General features: G+C 48.1%; 1 protein-coding gene across 1 annotated transcript; it reads left to right on the forward strand.

The window, feature by feature from the left end:
* Positions 1–2,425: 2,425 nt before the first annotated feature.
* Positions 2,426–14,077, forward strand: SCYL3 (SCY1 like pseudokinase 3; the record flags this gene model as incomplete). Its single annotated transcript, XM_079536278.1, has 13 exons — positions 2,426–2,590; positions 3,052–3,237; positions 4,205–4,318; positions 5,200–5,256; positions 5,713–5,815; positions 6,369–6,480; positions 6,649–6,726; positions 7,691–7,830; positions 8,426–8,613; positions 9,135–9,306; positions 10,989–11,132; positions 11,744–12,480; positions 13,879–14,077. The coding sequence occupies 13 exons, from the start codon at positions 2,426–2,428 to the stop codon at positions 13,939–13,941; spliced, it is 2,259 nt and encodes a 752-aa protein (XP_079392404.1). The 3' UTR covers positions 13,942–14,077.
* Positions 14,078–14,624: the final 547 nt, after the last annotated feature.

Genomic DNA, 14,624 nt, shown 5'->3' on the forward strand with positions numbered 1-14,624 from the left:
AATTAAAGAGGAACAAGATGTATCTTTTCCTGGAACAAGCAAGACAAGCTCTTTTTAGATACGACAGATTTCAAGACCCTCTGGCAGGTTCCTTAATGGAATTCCCATAATACACCATTGGTAAATTAAACCCTGCTCTGAGCATAGCTCCAACTTTGTTGGGACAAACAAAAGACAATGAAGCTGACTTACACAGCTTCCATTGCGACTGACAGCCCTTGGAGCTGCTGTGGTCGGCTCTTTTCTTCTGAGATGCAGGAGAGCACCAGCCTCGCTCCCTGCTTGCATTTTGTCTCTGCCTGCAGTCCTTTGGGTCTAACAGCGCCTCAGACACGTGTGTAGAGGGGACAGCTAAATCCTTGCTTTGGTTCTTGAATGACTGCCTTCTTTGCACTCGGTGAGGCTGTCAGCCATCGCACCGTGCTTCTGGGTGTGCCTGCGGACAGTAACTGGAACGGGTGTGAACGTGTACCGCTAAAGAGCTCTCGCCAGCTGGACAGCACGAGACGTAACGCGCGCTGAATTGGTGGAGCCGTTATAGAGCGAGCCGAGGCTTAGAGCGGCTCAGACCACCTTAAAGCACGCTGCCATTGCTCTGATCCCCTTCTAGACGGGCGGTGGGTGCGGGCCGTGCTGCCGGCCCTCCTCGCTCTGAACGCTCCCTTCAAAGCGGCGGCGCAAACCACATCCTAACGCCTCGGAGCCGCAGTAACAGCGCCGATACGAGAGCAAAGTGTGAAAAAGCGCGGACCTCCCACCGCACTGCGCTCGCTGCTTCCAGAGCTCCTCCTGCCGCACAACGCACTCGCGTGCGGTCTCTCCCCGGAGCCCCTTTACTCCGCGCCAACGGCAGCAATTACTTTTAATGGCGTTCCTTGCGTCCCGTGGCGGTGTCGGCACACCACCTGCGGGTGGGACTGCCGTTCGGCCCTAACGAGGGGTGCGCTGCCGACCCCCCTCCCCGTCCCCAGGGACGCGGCTCCGAGGAAGGCGTCCTCCGCCAAAGGGGAGGAGGAGCCCGCTCGCCCACAACCCAAATGGCCGCCCTGCCCTCGCTCAAGATGGGGCCGCCCGCTCGGCGGGTCCTCCGGGCCGGCAGGGGGTGCGCGCGGCGCGTGGTCGGCGCTCTTCCCGCCCTCCTCGCCTCGCGCCGCTGCCGGAAGCGCAGTCGACGGCCGCGCCGTGCGGGAGGGAGCGAGCGGCCGGCGGGGCAGGGGAGGCGGCTCCCTTGGGCCGGCCGGGAGCAGGTGCGGCGGGGCCGGGTTGCGGGACGGGGCCGGCACCTCGCGGCGGGCCCGGAGCCGCCGCCGCCGCTTTGGGTGCAGGGGGTGCGGGCGGTGCGGGCCCGGCGCTGTCGTCCGCCCGTGGCCGCGTCTGGGCTGCGGGGCGCTCGCTTTCCGGGTGCGGCCGCCCAGCGCTGGGCTGAGCGGCGGTTCCCGGCGCCGAGCGCGGCAGCCCGGCCGTGCGCACCGTGCTGCCCGTGTTCGCGGGGTGTCTTTGCGCCGTGCGGTTTGTGTGGCTGGGAGCTCGTGTCAGTCTCAGAAGCGCTCCCCGTGTCAGGGTCAGGAGCGCCAGCTTCGTGCTGCCGCAGCTCCGGCCGCCGCCGTGGATAAACAAACGCCCGCAGCCGTGCTGGGAAGAGCGGGGTTACGCGGTGAGCGAACAGCCCCGCAGCCGGGCGCTGCTCCGTGCTCTCGGCGCTGTGTGAGCCCTCGTGGGCCGGGCAGGTCTCACGGAAGGCCTTCCTACACACGTCCAGGCTGTGCTGTTTCCCTTCTGCCTACCTCCCTGCCCTTCTGTGTGGCGCTTGGACGCTGTGAGCCCGAGTTCTGTCGCTTTCCTAAGGTTCGCACAAAGGGGATTGGTGTGGATGAGGTGACCTTAGTGCTCTTTCCAACCCCGGTGATTCTGCGGCTGTGTGCTCGCTTGGTGCCGTGTGGCACGTTGAGCCCTGTTACATCAGTTAGAAGCCGTTCAGGTTCCCATAGCAAATGTGTCCCTGTGGCTCCTTCCTCCCAGCACGGAGCCCAGCGGGAGCTGTGCCGGCTGCAGAGCTGTGGCTGACAGGTGAGGTGGGGAGGTGAGACATGAACAAGGGGCTGTGGAGGTTCAGTCTCCTCCATGGAAGAGTCCCATTTTGCTTCTTGCTAATGCTCCTGCTGCTTAGCGGGTTGTGCAGTTGGGGTAGTTTATATTTAATAAAGGTATTAGATCGTAACGTGTTGAGTCTAGGAGGCTGTTTTTGTTGTTGGTAATCAACTGACAGGATTGTTCTTCATGGCTGTCTCGTGCTTTGCAGAAAATGCTCTGAAATTGAACAGGATAGTGCCTGCCTCAACTCAGTCTGCCTGAAAAGCTCTTCCTCCGCCCAGAGACCCGTTTGTCACCAAGAGGGAATCTCTCCAGCGGCCCAACTCGGCGAGTGATGGGCTCGGAGAACAGTGCTTTAAAGAGCTACACGCTGCAAGAGCCGCCGTTCGTGCTGCCAACTGGACACACCATTTATCCAGCTGTGCTGCAAGATGGCAAACTTGCTTCTGTCTTTGTGTACAAGCAGGAGAACAAGGACGTGGTTAATAAAGCTGCCAAGGTACTGTAGCGGGCGTGCTGGGAAAGACTTAGAGCTGGGCCTCCTTCTTCTTAGAGAGGTGGGAAGTGGTTAATGAGGACCAAAGCCTTGGGGTGAGGGAAGGAGTTATCAGGGTTATCCCTGGCCACGTGGTAGGGAAGAGGGGGGTCAGCAGCCGCAAAGCTCTTCCTGCACTGCGCGGTGCTGACGAGCAGTGTTCAGATAACAGCACCTGCAGGCATTCTCAGGGCCGATCTCTTCCTGCAAATCCAAAAATCAGAGAGTCTTTCTGAGCCAAATATTGTATTTATTCTTCTGTGTAAGCGCCCAGATGTGCTATGAAGTACTTTGCAATGAGCCAGTGTGCTGAGTGCTCGGTGAGCAGCAGGGTTGGCTGTCTAGATTCACGTAGGAAATGTGGCTAAGCTCTGCAGCCAACAGATGACTGGATGAGATGTAATAGATGTTTTTGTTTCTGGAAGCACCTGAAAACCTTGCGCCACCCATGCCTTCTGCGCTTCCTCTCTTGCACTGTGGAAGCTAATGGGATCCATTTGGTTACTGAACGTGTGAAGCCTTTGGAGACGGTCCTGGAGACACTTTCTTCTGCAGAGATCTGCGCAGGGATCTACGATGTGCTGCTGGCACTCACTTTCCTCCATGACAGGGTAGGTAACAGCAGCACCAGGCTTTGGTGGGAGCGAGGAGAAGTGTGGCAGAGGAGTGCTGTAGATGGACTTGCCTGGACAGCTCTCATTCCTAACTCCTTGCAAACACGCTCGCCTGCTGTAGTAGAAATGCTAAGTCACAGCATGAAGCAGTGGTTGAGCACCTGGTGGGAAGGCAGGGCCAACCCAGGGGAGCTCAGATGTATGCAATGAATCTGAGTGACCAGAAGACCTGGAGCCAGGATCCACCCCTTCCCAGATCTCATTTAAGGGTTGGTAGGGGTGGGGGGGAGTAAGGGTATCTCGCTTGCCTAACTGAGGCCTTCCAAAGGTAAGCAGATTCTTTTCTTTTGTTTCTGCATCCACAGCTGCTACACTTGGGCTCTTCCTCACTTGCTGCAGCCTGGGACTCTGCTAGCCCACTGTCACTGTTGTGTTTTCCATCACATTATAGCATTACACATGAATTTCATAGTTCTTGTAGGCTGAAGCTGCTAAAATTGTTGACTGCTTTTTAGAAGGAAGGCTAATTGAAAATAGGATGGCTTTAGGAAGTAAGGTTTGTAAATGGCAAGCTGCTTGCAGTGCTTCACACTTGTGGAGAGGGAGCGCTCAGCCATTGTATTTATTTACAGCTGTTGCCATGTGTCAGAGGTTGGTGTCACTGCTCCGTGTTCTGGTACTGTGTGTGTCCAGGACTGAACGTAAATTCCTGCTGGGAAGACTGGAGCTTTTGAGCTTGTTGGTAGCTGAAGGTTTTCTCTGGATTTACAGTTGCTCTGTAGAGGCTGTCACAGTTGGAGCTTTGTGTGCTCTAAAAACCCAGCTCTTCAGTGTGATATTTGCTGGTCACCTACAAAATCCCAAAGGGCATGTAGAATTGTGTGCTTTTTGGTAGCTTTTCTTTAGTTCCTCATTAGCTCTGATTAAGATTTTGCATCTTATGTCATTCTTCGTTGTGTTTTAGGGAAACCTCACTCATAACAACGTCTGTTTATCGTCTGTGTTTGTAAGCGAGGACGGGCACTGGAAACTGGGAGGAATGGAAACAGTCTGTAACTTTAATGAAGCCACCCCAGAGGTAAGAGCCGAGCAGAGCACACCCCTCCAGTGCCTGGGAGGGGGCTCCTGGCCTGCCAGCACTGGGAAGGCTCACGTCCAGCTCCCAGCTGAATTGTTGCTCCAGGAGCACTACAGCTATTTGTGTCATCTAGATAAACTGAGACTAATTCCCGCTAGCCCCAAATCAGCTACTTTTCTAAGGGAGACAGCTGGCTGGAGGGTAGGTGAGGACTGGAGAGAGGGAGAACTCTTGTTCCCTTGGGCTGACAAAAAAAAAAAAAGCATGGAGCAGGAAGATCCAAGTTGAAATAAATCAATAAGAATAATAATTTAAATGACTTCAGCTTTTGCTGTTGGCATCTTCATTGCTTTTACTGGTCTTGGCAGAAAGATTCTTGGTTTGATTTCTGCTGCATGCTGTGCAGAGTCATTGCTGCAGCCTGGCACTGTGCAGTGTGTGTATGCTGCCTTTTCTCCCCACGAATCCTTCACAAACTGTGCGATGTTCCTCACGTATCACCTTTCAGAAGGGATCAGACGGGCGCACAGCCGGTGTGTGTGGTGGTGCACAGCAATGCAAAGAGCCCAGCAGTGAAATCTGACTGGTAAAGGTCATGAAATCCTACCCCTGCCCAGATGGATCGTGGATGATGGGACCTAAGACATAAAGGGATCAGTTGGCTGTGGTGCCTTGAAGTTGCTTTCTGTCAGCCTGGTGCTTCACACCTGGTGCATTTGTAGTGTTTCCTGTCTGTGCAGAGCACAGCACAGCCTGCCCCTTGCTGCCAGCTGAAGGAGCAAGGGCCCGTGTTAGTCCTGGCCTGTGGGGAGAGCTCACTCCTGCTGCTTGGCCCAGATGGGCCCTGGAGGCAGCTCACGTCTCCCCTCTTCCCTTTCCAGTTCCTCTGTCATGTCAAATCAGTGCGAGACCAGTCGTGCATCCCATGTGAGGAGATGGTAAGTGGCCTGCCTTCGTGGAGGAACTCGTTGCTGGTGACAAGTGACAGTGTTATATTCAGAAAATAGTTTTCATTCAGACACTTTGTTTCTTTATGCCTAAATGGGAGAAGGCAGCTGCTGGATAATATCTGATTTATTTTCCTATCCCTGCTTATGCTGAAAGTTGTTGACTTACAATTGCAGCATGTATTCAGGGGGGAATTGTTACACAGTGAAGCCATTCCTCCTTGGGTTTTAAATTCCTTGGTGGAAGTTTTTTGTTTTTTGGATTTTTTTTTTTTTTTTTTTTTTTTTTTTTTTTGCAAAATGCTCTGCTTAATTGGGTACCTGGTGGAGCTTTGGAGCTATAAAAAGAATTGGAGAGCATTTGTGGGGGAACGGAGGTCTCTGGCAAGTATTTTGTGAACTCCTGCTTTGCTGATCTTGGTTCTTGGTTTTGTCTTTTGTTTTCAGTCTGTAGATTTCAAAATTCTGCCCAGCAGCTGTGGGCATGCAAGGGACGCCTATGCCTTTGGAGCCATGGTTGAAAATCTCCTGACAGCCCTAAATGATCAGGGTGAGCAATGACGTGTTTATCTGCAACATATGGACCTGTGAAGTTTATCCCTTGTGTGTGTTGACTGATGCAACTCTTGCTGCAGCTGACGTGTGTGGTGCAGGTTTAGTGGCCGTCACTGATCTTGGTGTTTGCTAGGTTAAAATCCAAACATCAGCATCTCCTTTATTCCCATTTTCCCCTGTTTGAATGTGGTCAGACAACAAGTGCTCCCAAATCTGTTCCGTAGCAGTCAGAGATTTGCACAGCTCTGCTCCCGCCAGAAACTTCACTGAGTGCTTAGGAACACAAATACATGGCACGTGGGTGCTGTGTTCCACAGCCGAGCAGGGGCAGGAAGCTTCTCAGAGGACAGTAACACTCCTTGGTGCCATGACAGACCAGCAGCATAGGGAGAAGGATGGAGATGCTATTCTCTCTTCCTTTGGGAGCAAATATGAGTCATTTTGCTATCAGATTCTAAAAGTAAGTTTTCAGGAGAAGTGGAAGACTCCTGAGCATAGCTTATCCAGTGGTGAGAGAGAAATCTAATTGTAGGTGCTCTGGCTTTCAGTTTCAGCAGATATTCTCTCCAGCTTTCAGCAAACCCTGCACTGTACGCTGCTGAATCCAGATCCAAAGTGTCGTCCTCCACTGTCCAGCTTACTGTCTCATGAATTCTTCAGGTAAGGAAAGAAAAATCTTGCCTCTTGGTACTGCTTGTTCCTGTTATGGGGCTCTTTGTTGAAGAGGGTCCTTAAATTAAGAAAGCATTATCACCTTCCAGCTGAGGTGCTGAGAGTTACCACTGGTGACAGTAGTGACAATCTACTTTTTTTTTTTTTTTTGCCTAGGAATGATTTTCTGGAAGTTGTGAACTTTCTGAAGACCTTAACACTAAAATCTGAGGAGGAGAAAACGGAATTTTTCAAGTAGGTGAAGGAACTGCAATCTGGAAGCTTATGTCAGAAATGCTTTTGTCACACGGGCATCAGGCAGAGCTGGGAAGACTAGTTGCCAGGGAAGTGGTTCCTCGGGTGCCAGATTTTGACTGCTTTGGCAGAATATTGTTTGCTCTGTAATGCTGTTTGAATTTCCTTCACTCCCTTTAGCAGCACTACCCCATCTCCCATTGCGCAGTGGCAATCATCTGGAAAGTGCATTCATCTGCTGTAGTGCCACTGGGGGAGGGAGTGTGGTGTAACAATCTTGTTTGCTCGAGGTGGTGATCAGCCTGTCCTCTGGCTCCTTGCTGAGCTGCTCCAGGGTCCCGTTGCTTTACAGAAAGGCTGTCTGCCCAGTTTCACAGTCTAAAATATCAGGAAACCTGTTTCAGTGTAGTGGAAGAAAAGAATTTTTCCTCAACTAATTATTAGAAGTAGCTTTCTTTTGAGTATGACTTTGTTTAAAAAGTGAAAAGTAGCACCAGACACATTGAAGGCTGAAGTTTTCTTTCATGTAGGCAGATCTTGGTAAAACGATAATGAGAATTTTGGGTAAGACTTGTTGAGTGAATTAATTTTGTGGTCCCAGCCTCCTGTGGGCAAAGCTGCTGTCTGTAATGGATGTCCAGGCTGCTGAAGTGCAGCACCTGCAGGAAATCCTATTGTCGTATTCTCCAGATTTCTTTTCTCTAAGAGAAGCTTCCATTTAGTCATGGCATTACCTGGCCTGAGAAGGGGAGAAGCTGAATTTTTCTTTCATGCTCTTCTGGCTGCCTCTAAAATGCATTAGCTGGATGTGATTTCAATATGGGATTTCCTTTTTTACAAGGGAAAATTTCCTTATGTAGAAGCTCAGGCAGGCCCCCAAAAGAGGGGAAGGCAGTACAATGAGAAATGGTCGTAAATGCATGAGAGGCCACTTTGATACCAATTGCTCTCTCCTGGAACACAGGTTCCTGCTGGACAGAGTGGCTGGCTTGTCAGAGGAGCTGATAGCATCACGGCTGGTGCCTCTTCTACTCAATCAACTTGTGTTTGCTGAACCTGTAGCTGTCAGGAGTTTTCTTCCTCATCTGCTGGGGCCAAAGAAAGGTGATCTTTAAATGCTTTATTCAAAATTATTACTGACAGTTTTGGAATTAATTCGGTGGTCATTCCACTGGATCATGAAGTAGTGTTGTTTGTTTAACAAGAACAAATTCTCTAATGCACAGAACTAGAGAGGAGAGTTATGTGAGCTTCCCCATTTGAAGTGCTTTTCCACTGCTTTGCTGATGCTAGGTGAGAATTACAAATTGCCCAGGCTTTTTCCCGTGTTTAAGTGTCACCCCACCTGCCCAGTGAGCCACTAAGAGCCTGGGCTGTACAGCCCTGCACTGATTCTCTTCTGTCATCTCTAAGGGAGATGTTCAGCATGTCTTGCTGGATCTACAGCAACCTCTGGCTGTGCTGCTTGCTTCCACTCTCTTATAGTTTACCTAAATAATTACTGGTATTTCAGGCAAGCAGTTGCTGCTAAGCTTTCAGAGCCATTGCTGTCAGGCAAAAGATGCTGGCTGTCTCTTCTCGACTCAGACTCAGCACTGGGGTGATGCTGTAGATTTCAGCTGTAACAGTCTCTCACTGAATAGCTTTTGGAAGAGCTGCCTGTGGTTTTCAATGCAGGCTTTTCCCATCTCTTCCCTAGAGCAAACTGGAGAAAGCCAGACCAGCTGCCTCCTGTCGCCAGCCTTGTTCCAGACTCACGTGATTCCTGTGCTGCTGAAGCTCTTTGAGGTTCATGAGGAGCACGTGCGGATGGTGTTGCTGTCTCACATTCATGCCTATGCAGAACTGTTCTCTCGGGAAGAGTTGAAAAACATCATATTGCCACAGGTTAAGGATGGGAAAGCAATACATGGTGTATATCTGAGTATATGGGATTTCTGCTGCTCTATTGGCTCTTAGCTCAAAACTAAGTTCTCGCAGCACTGGCAGCAAACAGTTTCCAGCCTCCTTTTACACAAGCCCTAAGTGTGACACCCCACCTGATCTGGAGTGCTGTTTCTGTTAAACCTCATGCCTCTGACACATCCACTGCTTGTGCTGATTGGTACCTGTCAGCTTGGACTGCAGCCTCACAAGAGATGGCATTTCTGTTTCACAGAACACTGCAGCTGTCAGCAGGGAGTGATCGGTCTGAGCTCTCCAAATGCTATGACTGTGTACTCTTTAGCTTTCACACAAAGTGGAAGGCTGGTATTCTGGCATAAAATAATGTCCAAAATCCACTAAGAGCTTCAGGAGATCTTAGAATTGAAAAGTGCTGCAAATATAACATGTATAGAGGAGGGAGGAAAAAAGTGGGGAAAACAGGATGTTCTGTTCTTGATAACATTGTCCCATTCTTGCTGTAGGTATTGCTGGGCCTTCGAGACACTAGTGACTCTATTGTGGCAATAACACTACACAGCTTAGCAGTTCTTGTCTCCCTGCTTGGACCTGAAGTGGTTGTAGGTGGTGAAAGAACAAAGATTTTCAAGAGCTCTGCACCAAGTTTCATGAAAACTGCTGATCTCTCCCCAGAAGGTGAGTGAGTGATGTGAGCTCCTTTGGGATTCATGTTGTTTTTGTCCCTGCAACACGGGTGGAATTTCTTGGTTGAATAATCTTTTTCTGTTAGGTTAATTAAAGGAAACCTAATTTGCCCCTAAACTGCAAGGAAAGATGTGCAAAGGAAATAATGTTTAAGTGCAGTTGCCTTTAGTGGAAGAGCTGTACTGTACTCCTCTGAGATTTACATACTTGCATCCAAATAGTTGTTCAGTATTTCCTCTGTCCTTCATGCTTTTTAAAAGCAGTAAATTTCATCCTCTTCCCCTCGATTTCTGTTTGTAGATTGGAAAAGAAATACAAACTTCCCTATTTTCTCAGCTCTCTGGAGGCTTTTCACCTAATCCAAATGAAGAAATTAGTCCGTGCACCTGCTAGATAACTTGGAACCAAGTGTACTAAGGGAAAACTTTTCTGCATGTTGAAATAATACTTGTAGCTGGAGGGAATCATTTGCTCTATTTTAGACATAAAGCATAGGTACCTATGTGAAATGCATGATGAAGATGAATTTTTTTTTTCAGTGTAAATGTTTTTGTCCTGCTTGTGTGTACTGATAACTGCTGCTCCTCATTAAAATCTGTGGATGGTTCATTGCAGTGTTTTTTTATGTTACTGTAGTAGACTGTAGTAAATAAAAACCTTCATCTTCTATGCTAAGAAGAGATGCATTTTTCAGAATATGTTTAAAATTGGACCTGATTTAACTGTTGATGGAGGGGTGGGGGTATTGAAAATCAACCCTTTGTCCTCAACAGTGAGTGATGACGTACAAAAAGGAGTACTAAATGCTGCATAGATGACACTCAATGAGATGTTAGTCTATGCTCCTGAAAGGATGCACCCTTTAGGGAGGGCTCATGTTTTGTGTATCAGTTGCAGTCCTTTCCCGTCCTGTGAGTTGGCTGGCATCACACAGCATCAGATGGAGACAGCAGTGACCCAAGCCCTTCTATTGCATCTTTGAAAGGATGGGAGCAGGGGCTTAAACAGCTGAAGCCAGTGTTAGTGCATCAGTGCCAGTGTTAGTGCATCAGTGACAGTATGCTACAACCCCCCCAATGATCTGGAACCAGATGCTTGCACACTGTTCTGACTGGCCCAGGAAAACAAGCCTGCCTCATGCAGCTTCAGTGTGCAGCCTTTAACGTTCCCTCCATCATACCTCACCTTGGGTGCATCATACAAGTAAGGCTGTCATACAGCCTTTGGGATAAAGCCTCTTGTTCTTGCTCTACTCATGCCCAGACATAAAGAGTTTGTGCAGTGGCATTATGCTTTGAATTGTGACTGCTGTGCTTTCATATGAGGCAGACTGGGAGATTGGTGTTGCCATGCATCCAACTGGATCCAGCTGTGTGGCAGACAGCATTTTCTAAGCATCTAATTCAGATCATGTTGTTTGTTCACTGTGAGTACCTTGAAAGAACAGAGCAGCAAAAACTGACCCATTTACATTGCCTGAACTGTGTACTGGCGAGAGCTGCAGGAACAGTAGTATTGTTATGTATAGATAAGAGGTTCAGTTTTTGCATTGCACTGCCAGTCTTTGCTATTGCTCATCTCTGTAATAAATAAAACTCCAATGCCGTGGGCAGTTTCAACTGAGATTGCCAACACACCTGGTGGACTTAATGGCCTTTCTTTTGTCCCTGCAGACTCACCAACTCATGCTGTAAGCAATCAGAGACATCAAACCTCTTGGCCTTTGAAGAACAATTCCAGCGTGCTCCCTGTCTCTGGAAATGCAGTTGTCAAGAAGCATTCTGTGCAACAAGACAATCCACTGGCTTTAAAGACAGGTAAAACTTTGACCTATCTATTCCTTTTTTAGAAACCAAGCGTCCTACAGATGAAAAGTTGTTTGAGAAATGTAAATTTTGCCCATGTGCTGTCTGAAAGGAAGGTAATAGTGAGGGAAAGAGCACATGACCCTTGACTTTCTAGGGAATAGTTATTTGGGAATCTGATGTTTACACGCATTGATGCTTGGCCTGCTTTGGATTTTTGTGTTTCCATACCGCAGGATGTCTGCTGTGCTTTTTCACCTCTCCACAACATGGCAGAGACCCTCCTGCAGACTGTTGCCTCTGTGATTATTTGTAGGTCAGCTCATTCTCTGACTTCAGAAGCTGACTCTGTTTGCTTTCATGGCGTTTTTTCAGTTCTTTATTGGTCTTCTCTCAATCACGTAATGATGTCTGCCAGTTGCCAGTTTTTAATGCCCCCCACTTTGCAAACAGGAAGATGGCTGTGCTTTCTAATTTGGGAAGAGCTCAGCACTGAAACATCTTCACAATTACCATTACTTTCTGAACTGGCAAATGCTTTATGTCCATGCCAGGTGCCATCTGCTGATGTCAACCACACTTGCCTTTCTGAAATGCATATATAACACCTTTATCCTCCACAGGTGAGCAAACCACTCAGCTCCCCCTTAATGGAGTTCCTGGGAGCATTAATGTGCTTGGGAGCAGCAGGAGCTCTTTAACTACCTCCGAAAAGCCAGCAGAGGAGTGGCCAGACTGGAGTGAGCCAGAGGAGACAGATACTGAGAAAACTGTGAACATCCAAATTCAGCCCCAAAAACCACAGGGCAGCACAGGACCTTATTTTGTTGAACACGATGTAGATGAGAAGCCTTGGGATGACTTTGAGCCCAGCAGTCCTCATACTGACCTGACCTCAGGAAACTGCCTCACTGTGACGCAAGCTGATGCAGCTGAAATGCGAAGGACTCTCCCGGGTACCCATCAACAGAGCAAAGAGTTAGAAAGCCTCAAAGTGAGTCCCTCAACAAAGTCCTCCCCTAAGAACAGCTGGAACAGTGACAAGCAGGACCATCAAGGACAACTAGGAAAAACTGTGCTGCCCAAACAAACCTTAGAGGAAAGATTGAAGTCTTCATCAGAGTCTGGCCTAGGAGAAGAATTCACCATCAAAGTGAAGAGGAAACCAGTGCAAGACCCTGAGCTGGACTGGTTTGCTGACATGATACCAGACATTAAACCTTCTTCAGCAGTCTTGATTTTACCTGAAGCAAGGACAGAAGCAGTTGTTTCCAGTCACCCTGGTGCAGAATCCAGCAGAGAAGGTGCCTCCCAGAATGCGCTGTTTTCATCCAAATTTGCAGCAGTTGATGTTAGTGAGGTAAGAGCTTATAGACAGCGGGGTTTAAACAAATGCACATTTGAGAGGGTTCTAAAGCACATACATCAAACAACATGCCGTTGTGGCAGCAGCAGGCTCCATACATCACGTCATATATCATATAGCTGATAGCCTGAGGAAGTATCAGCAACGCAGGGCTGTACAGTTGTGAATACAAGATACTGAGTTCTGGATGATGCCTCTTATCAAGCACAGGGTAATTGTGGGCTGCCACAGCAGCAAGGCAGCCATGTTAAGGAACAGTAAGGAAATTGATTACGGAATTCTAAGTTAAATTTATGACTTTAGTTTGTGCTGCTGTATCCTGTATGCTAGGACCCTACGTGGCTTTAGGGTGAGTCTTTTGTCAGACAGGGGAAGTGAAATAAGGCTGCATACTGTCTGCTGAACAAACGTGGCCCTAAGCACTGAGAGACAGGGGCTTCTAAGCACAGAGGATATTCAAGGCTCTGTTGCTGGTGGTTATTTATAATGCTAGCAGGTTTTTCCAGAAGAAAGAGTGAAGAAATAATACCTGAAATAATACAGAGAAAAGCTTTTTGGAGCCTTGTTTTCAGGAAGGATTAGGTGAGGCATTTCTCCCATTCATAGACCTGGGAGGCAGTTTTATAAGCTGCCTTTCCGGGTAAGCAGATAAATGCATCTAGCTCCAGCTCTAGGGCTTCACAGACTGCTTCTGTTCACTAGGGAGGGGAGGTAGCACTTCCACCTGAACACTTAACCTCCATTAGGGAATAGATATTGATTTCAAGTTGTTTTGCTGAGTTAGCCCTAGGAGAGTTAGCATAGTGGTAGCATGAGGAGAGGAGCCTTACGTCTAAACTGAGGTTGTTTACAACATTTGAAAATGTGACTTGATTTTTCAGATGCACTGTTGTGATATCTACTTCATTTTATGGGATCCACTTATTGTAGTGCAGACAATGCTCTTGGAGTAGCAGAGAGTGAGATCAAAGTCAGAGTGCTAGAGTACAGCAGAACAACAGCTGTTTCTTATGAGGAAGGGAAAGAAGTCTATTTTATAGCATCCCGTTCTTAATGAAAAGTGGTTTTGATGGAAACAAAGCTTGATTTAAGTTTAGGAGGAAACCATAAGAAATTCCTTATATTTAAAGTGTTTCCTTTTACAGTTAGAAGACCTTCAAGATGAAAAGCTGTAAATTCCAGTGCTTTGTTTTTGGTTTCTGAGAGGCTTTCTGTGTAAAGCCCAGGTGCTCGAAGGGGCAAGGAAGAGGGTGCCTTTCTCTTCAAGCACTGTGAAAAATGTCTTGCTCTGCCATCACAAGTTGGCCTGGTTGCTGCCTGTCTCCTGTAGCTGCATTGAGAACAGAATTACAGTGTGCGTGCCTTAATGTTGATAATTTTACATGATTCTAGGCTGAAGCTGCAGGCTGGGGTGAAGAAGAAGAGTTGAACTGGGAAGATGATGCTAACTGGTAATGGGACTGAAAGAGACAAAGGCAATTTATGCTGTGTTGGAATCTGTAAGAGAAGTTGCTGCTTCTACAATATAATGGATGAGTACCTCAGCACTGCTTTTGTGAAAAGGCAGGCACTTGCTGCAGCAGCCAGCAAAATCCCAGGGGGCCCAATCCCTTCTAATGGATGCTCCTTTCCAATCTGTGCCAAAAAATGCAGGGGGGTGAGGCCTGCACTCGAGTAATAGGCCCAGCTGTGGTGTGTGCCACTGCTGCTGGAGAGAGGAACAGCAGGATGGGTGCGTTGGTGCTGACATGCTGATGGAGGCTGAGTGGTGGTGCAAGCAAAACTCATCTCTGCTCTGATGACAATAAATGAAAATTATTCCGATTTACCCGTTTATTGGGCTTGTTATTTTTGTTGCTTTTTTTTTTTATTTCCTGGCAAGAAAGCCCTTAGAAATTGATCCTTGTAACATTTTAGCTGTAAGATGGTTTTAAAATTAATCTGTACAACATATTTATTTCTGTTTATAAAACTCTTTCCACGAATTGCATAAAAGGTGCTAGAAAATGCACGGTGAAGGACTGTTCAACTCAAACCGTTTAAGCGCCACATTTATTCTGCTCTTAACTGTGATGAATAAAGATTATTTTTAAAAGATGACCCTAGTCTGGAGTGAAACCAACAGTGTTCAGAGAACA

Source organism: Tetrao urogallus (assembly GCF_951394365.1).
Source record: "Tetrao urogallus genome assembly, chromosome: 5".
Lineage (NCBI taxonomy): Eukaryota > Metazoa > Chordata > Aves > Galliformes > Phasianidae > Tetrao > Tetrao urogallus.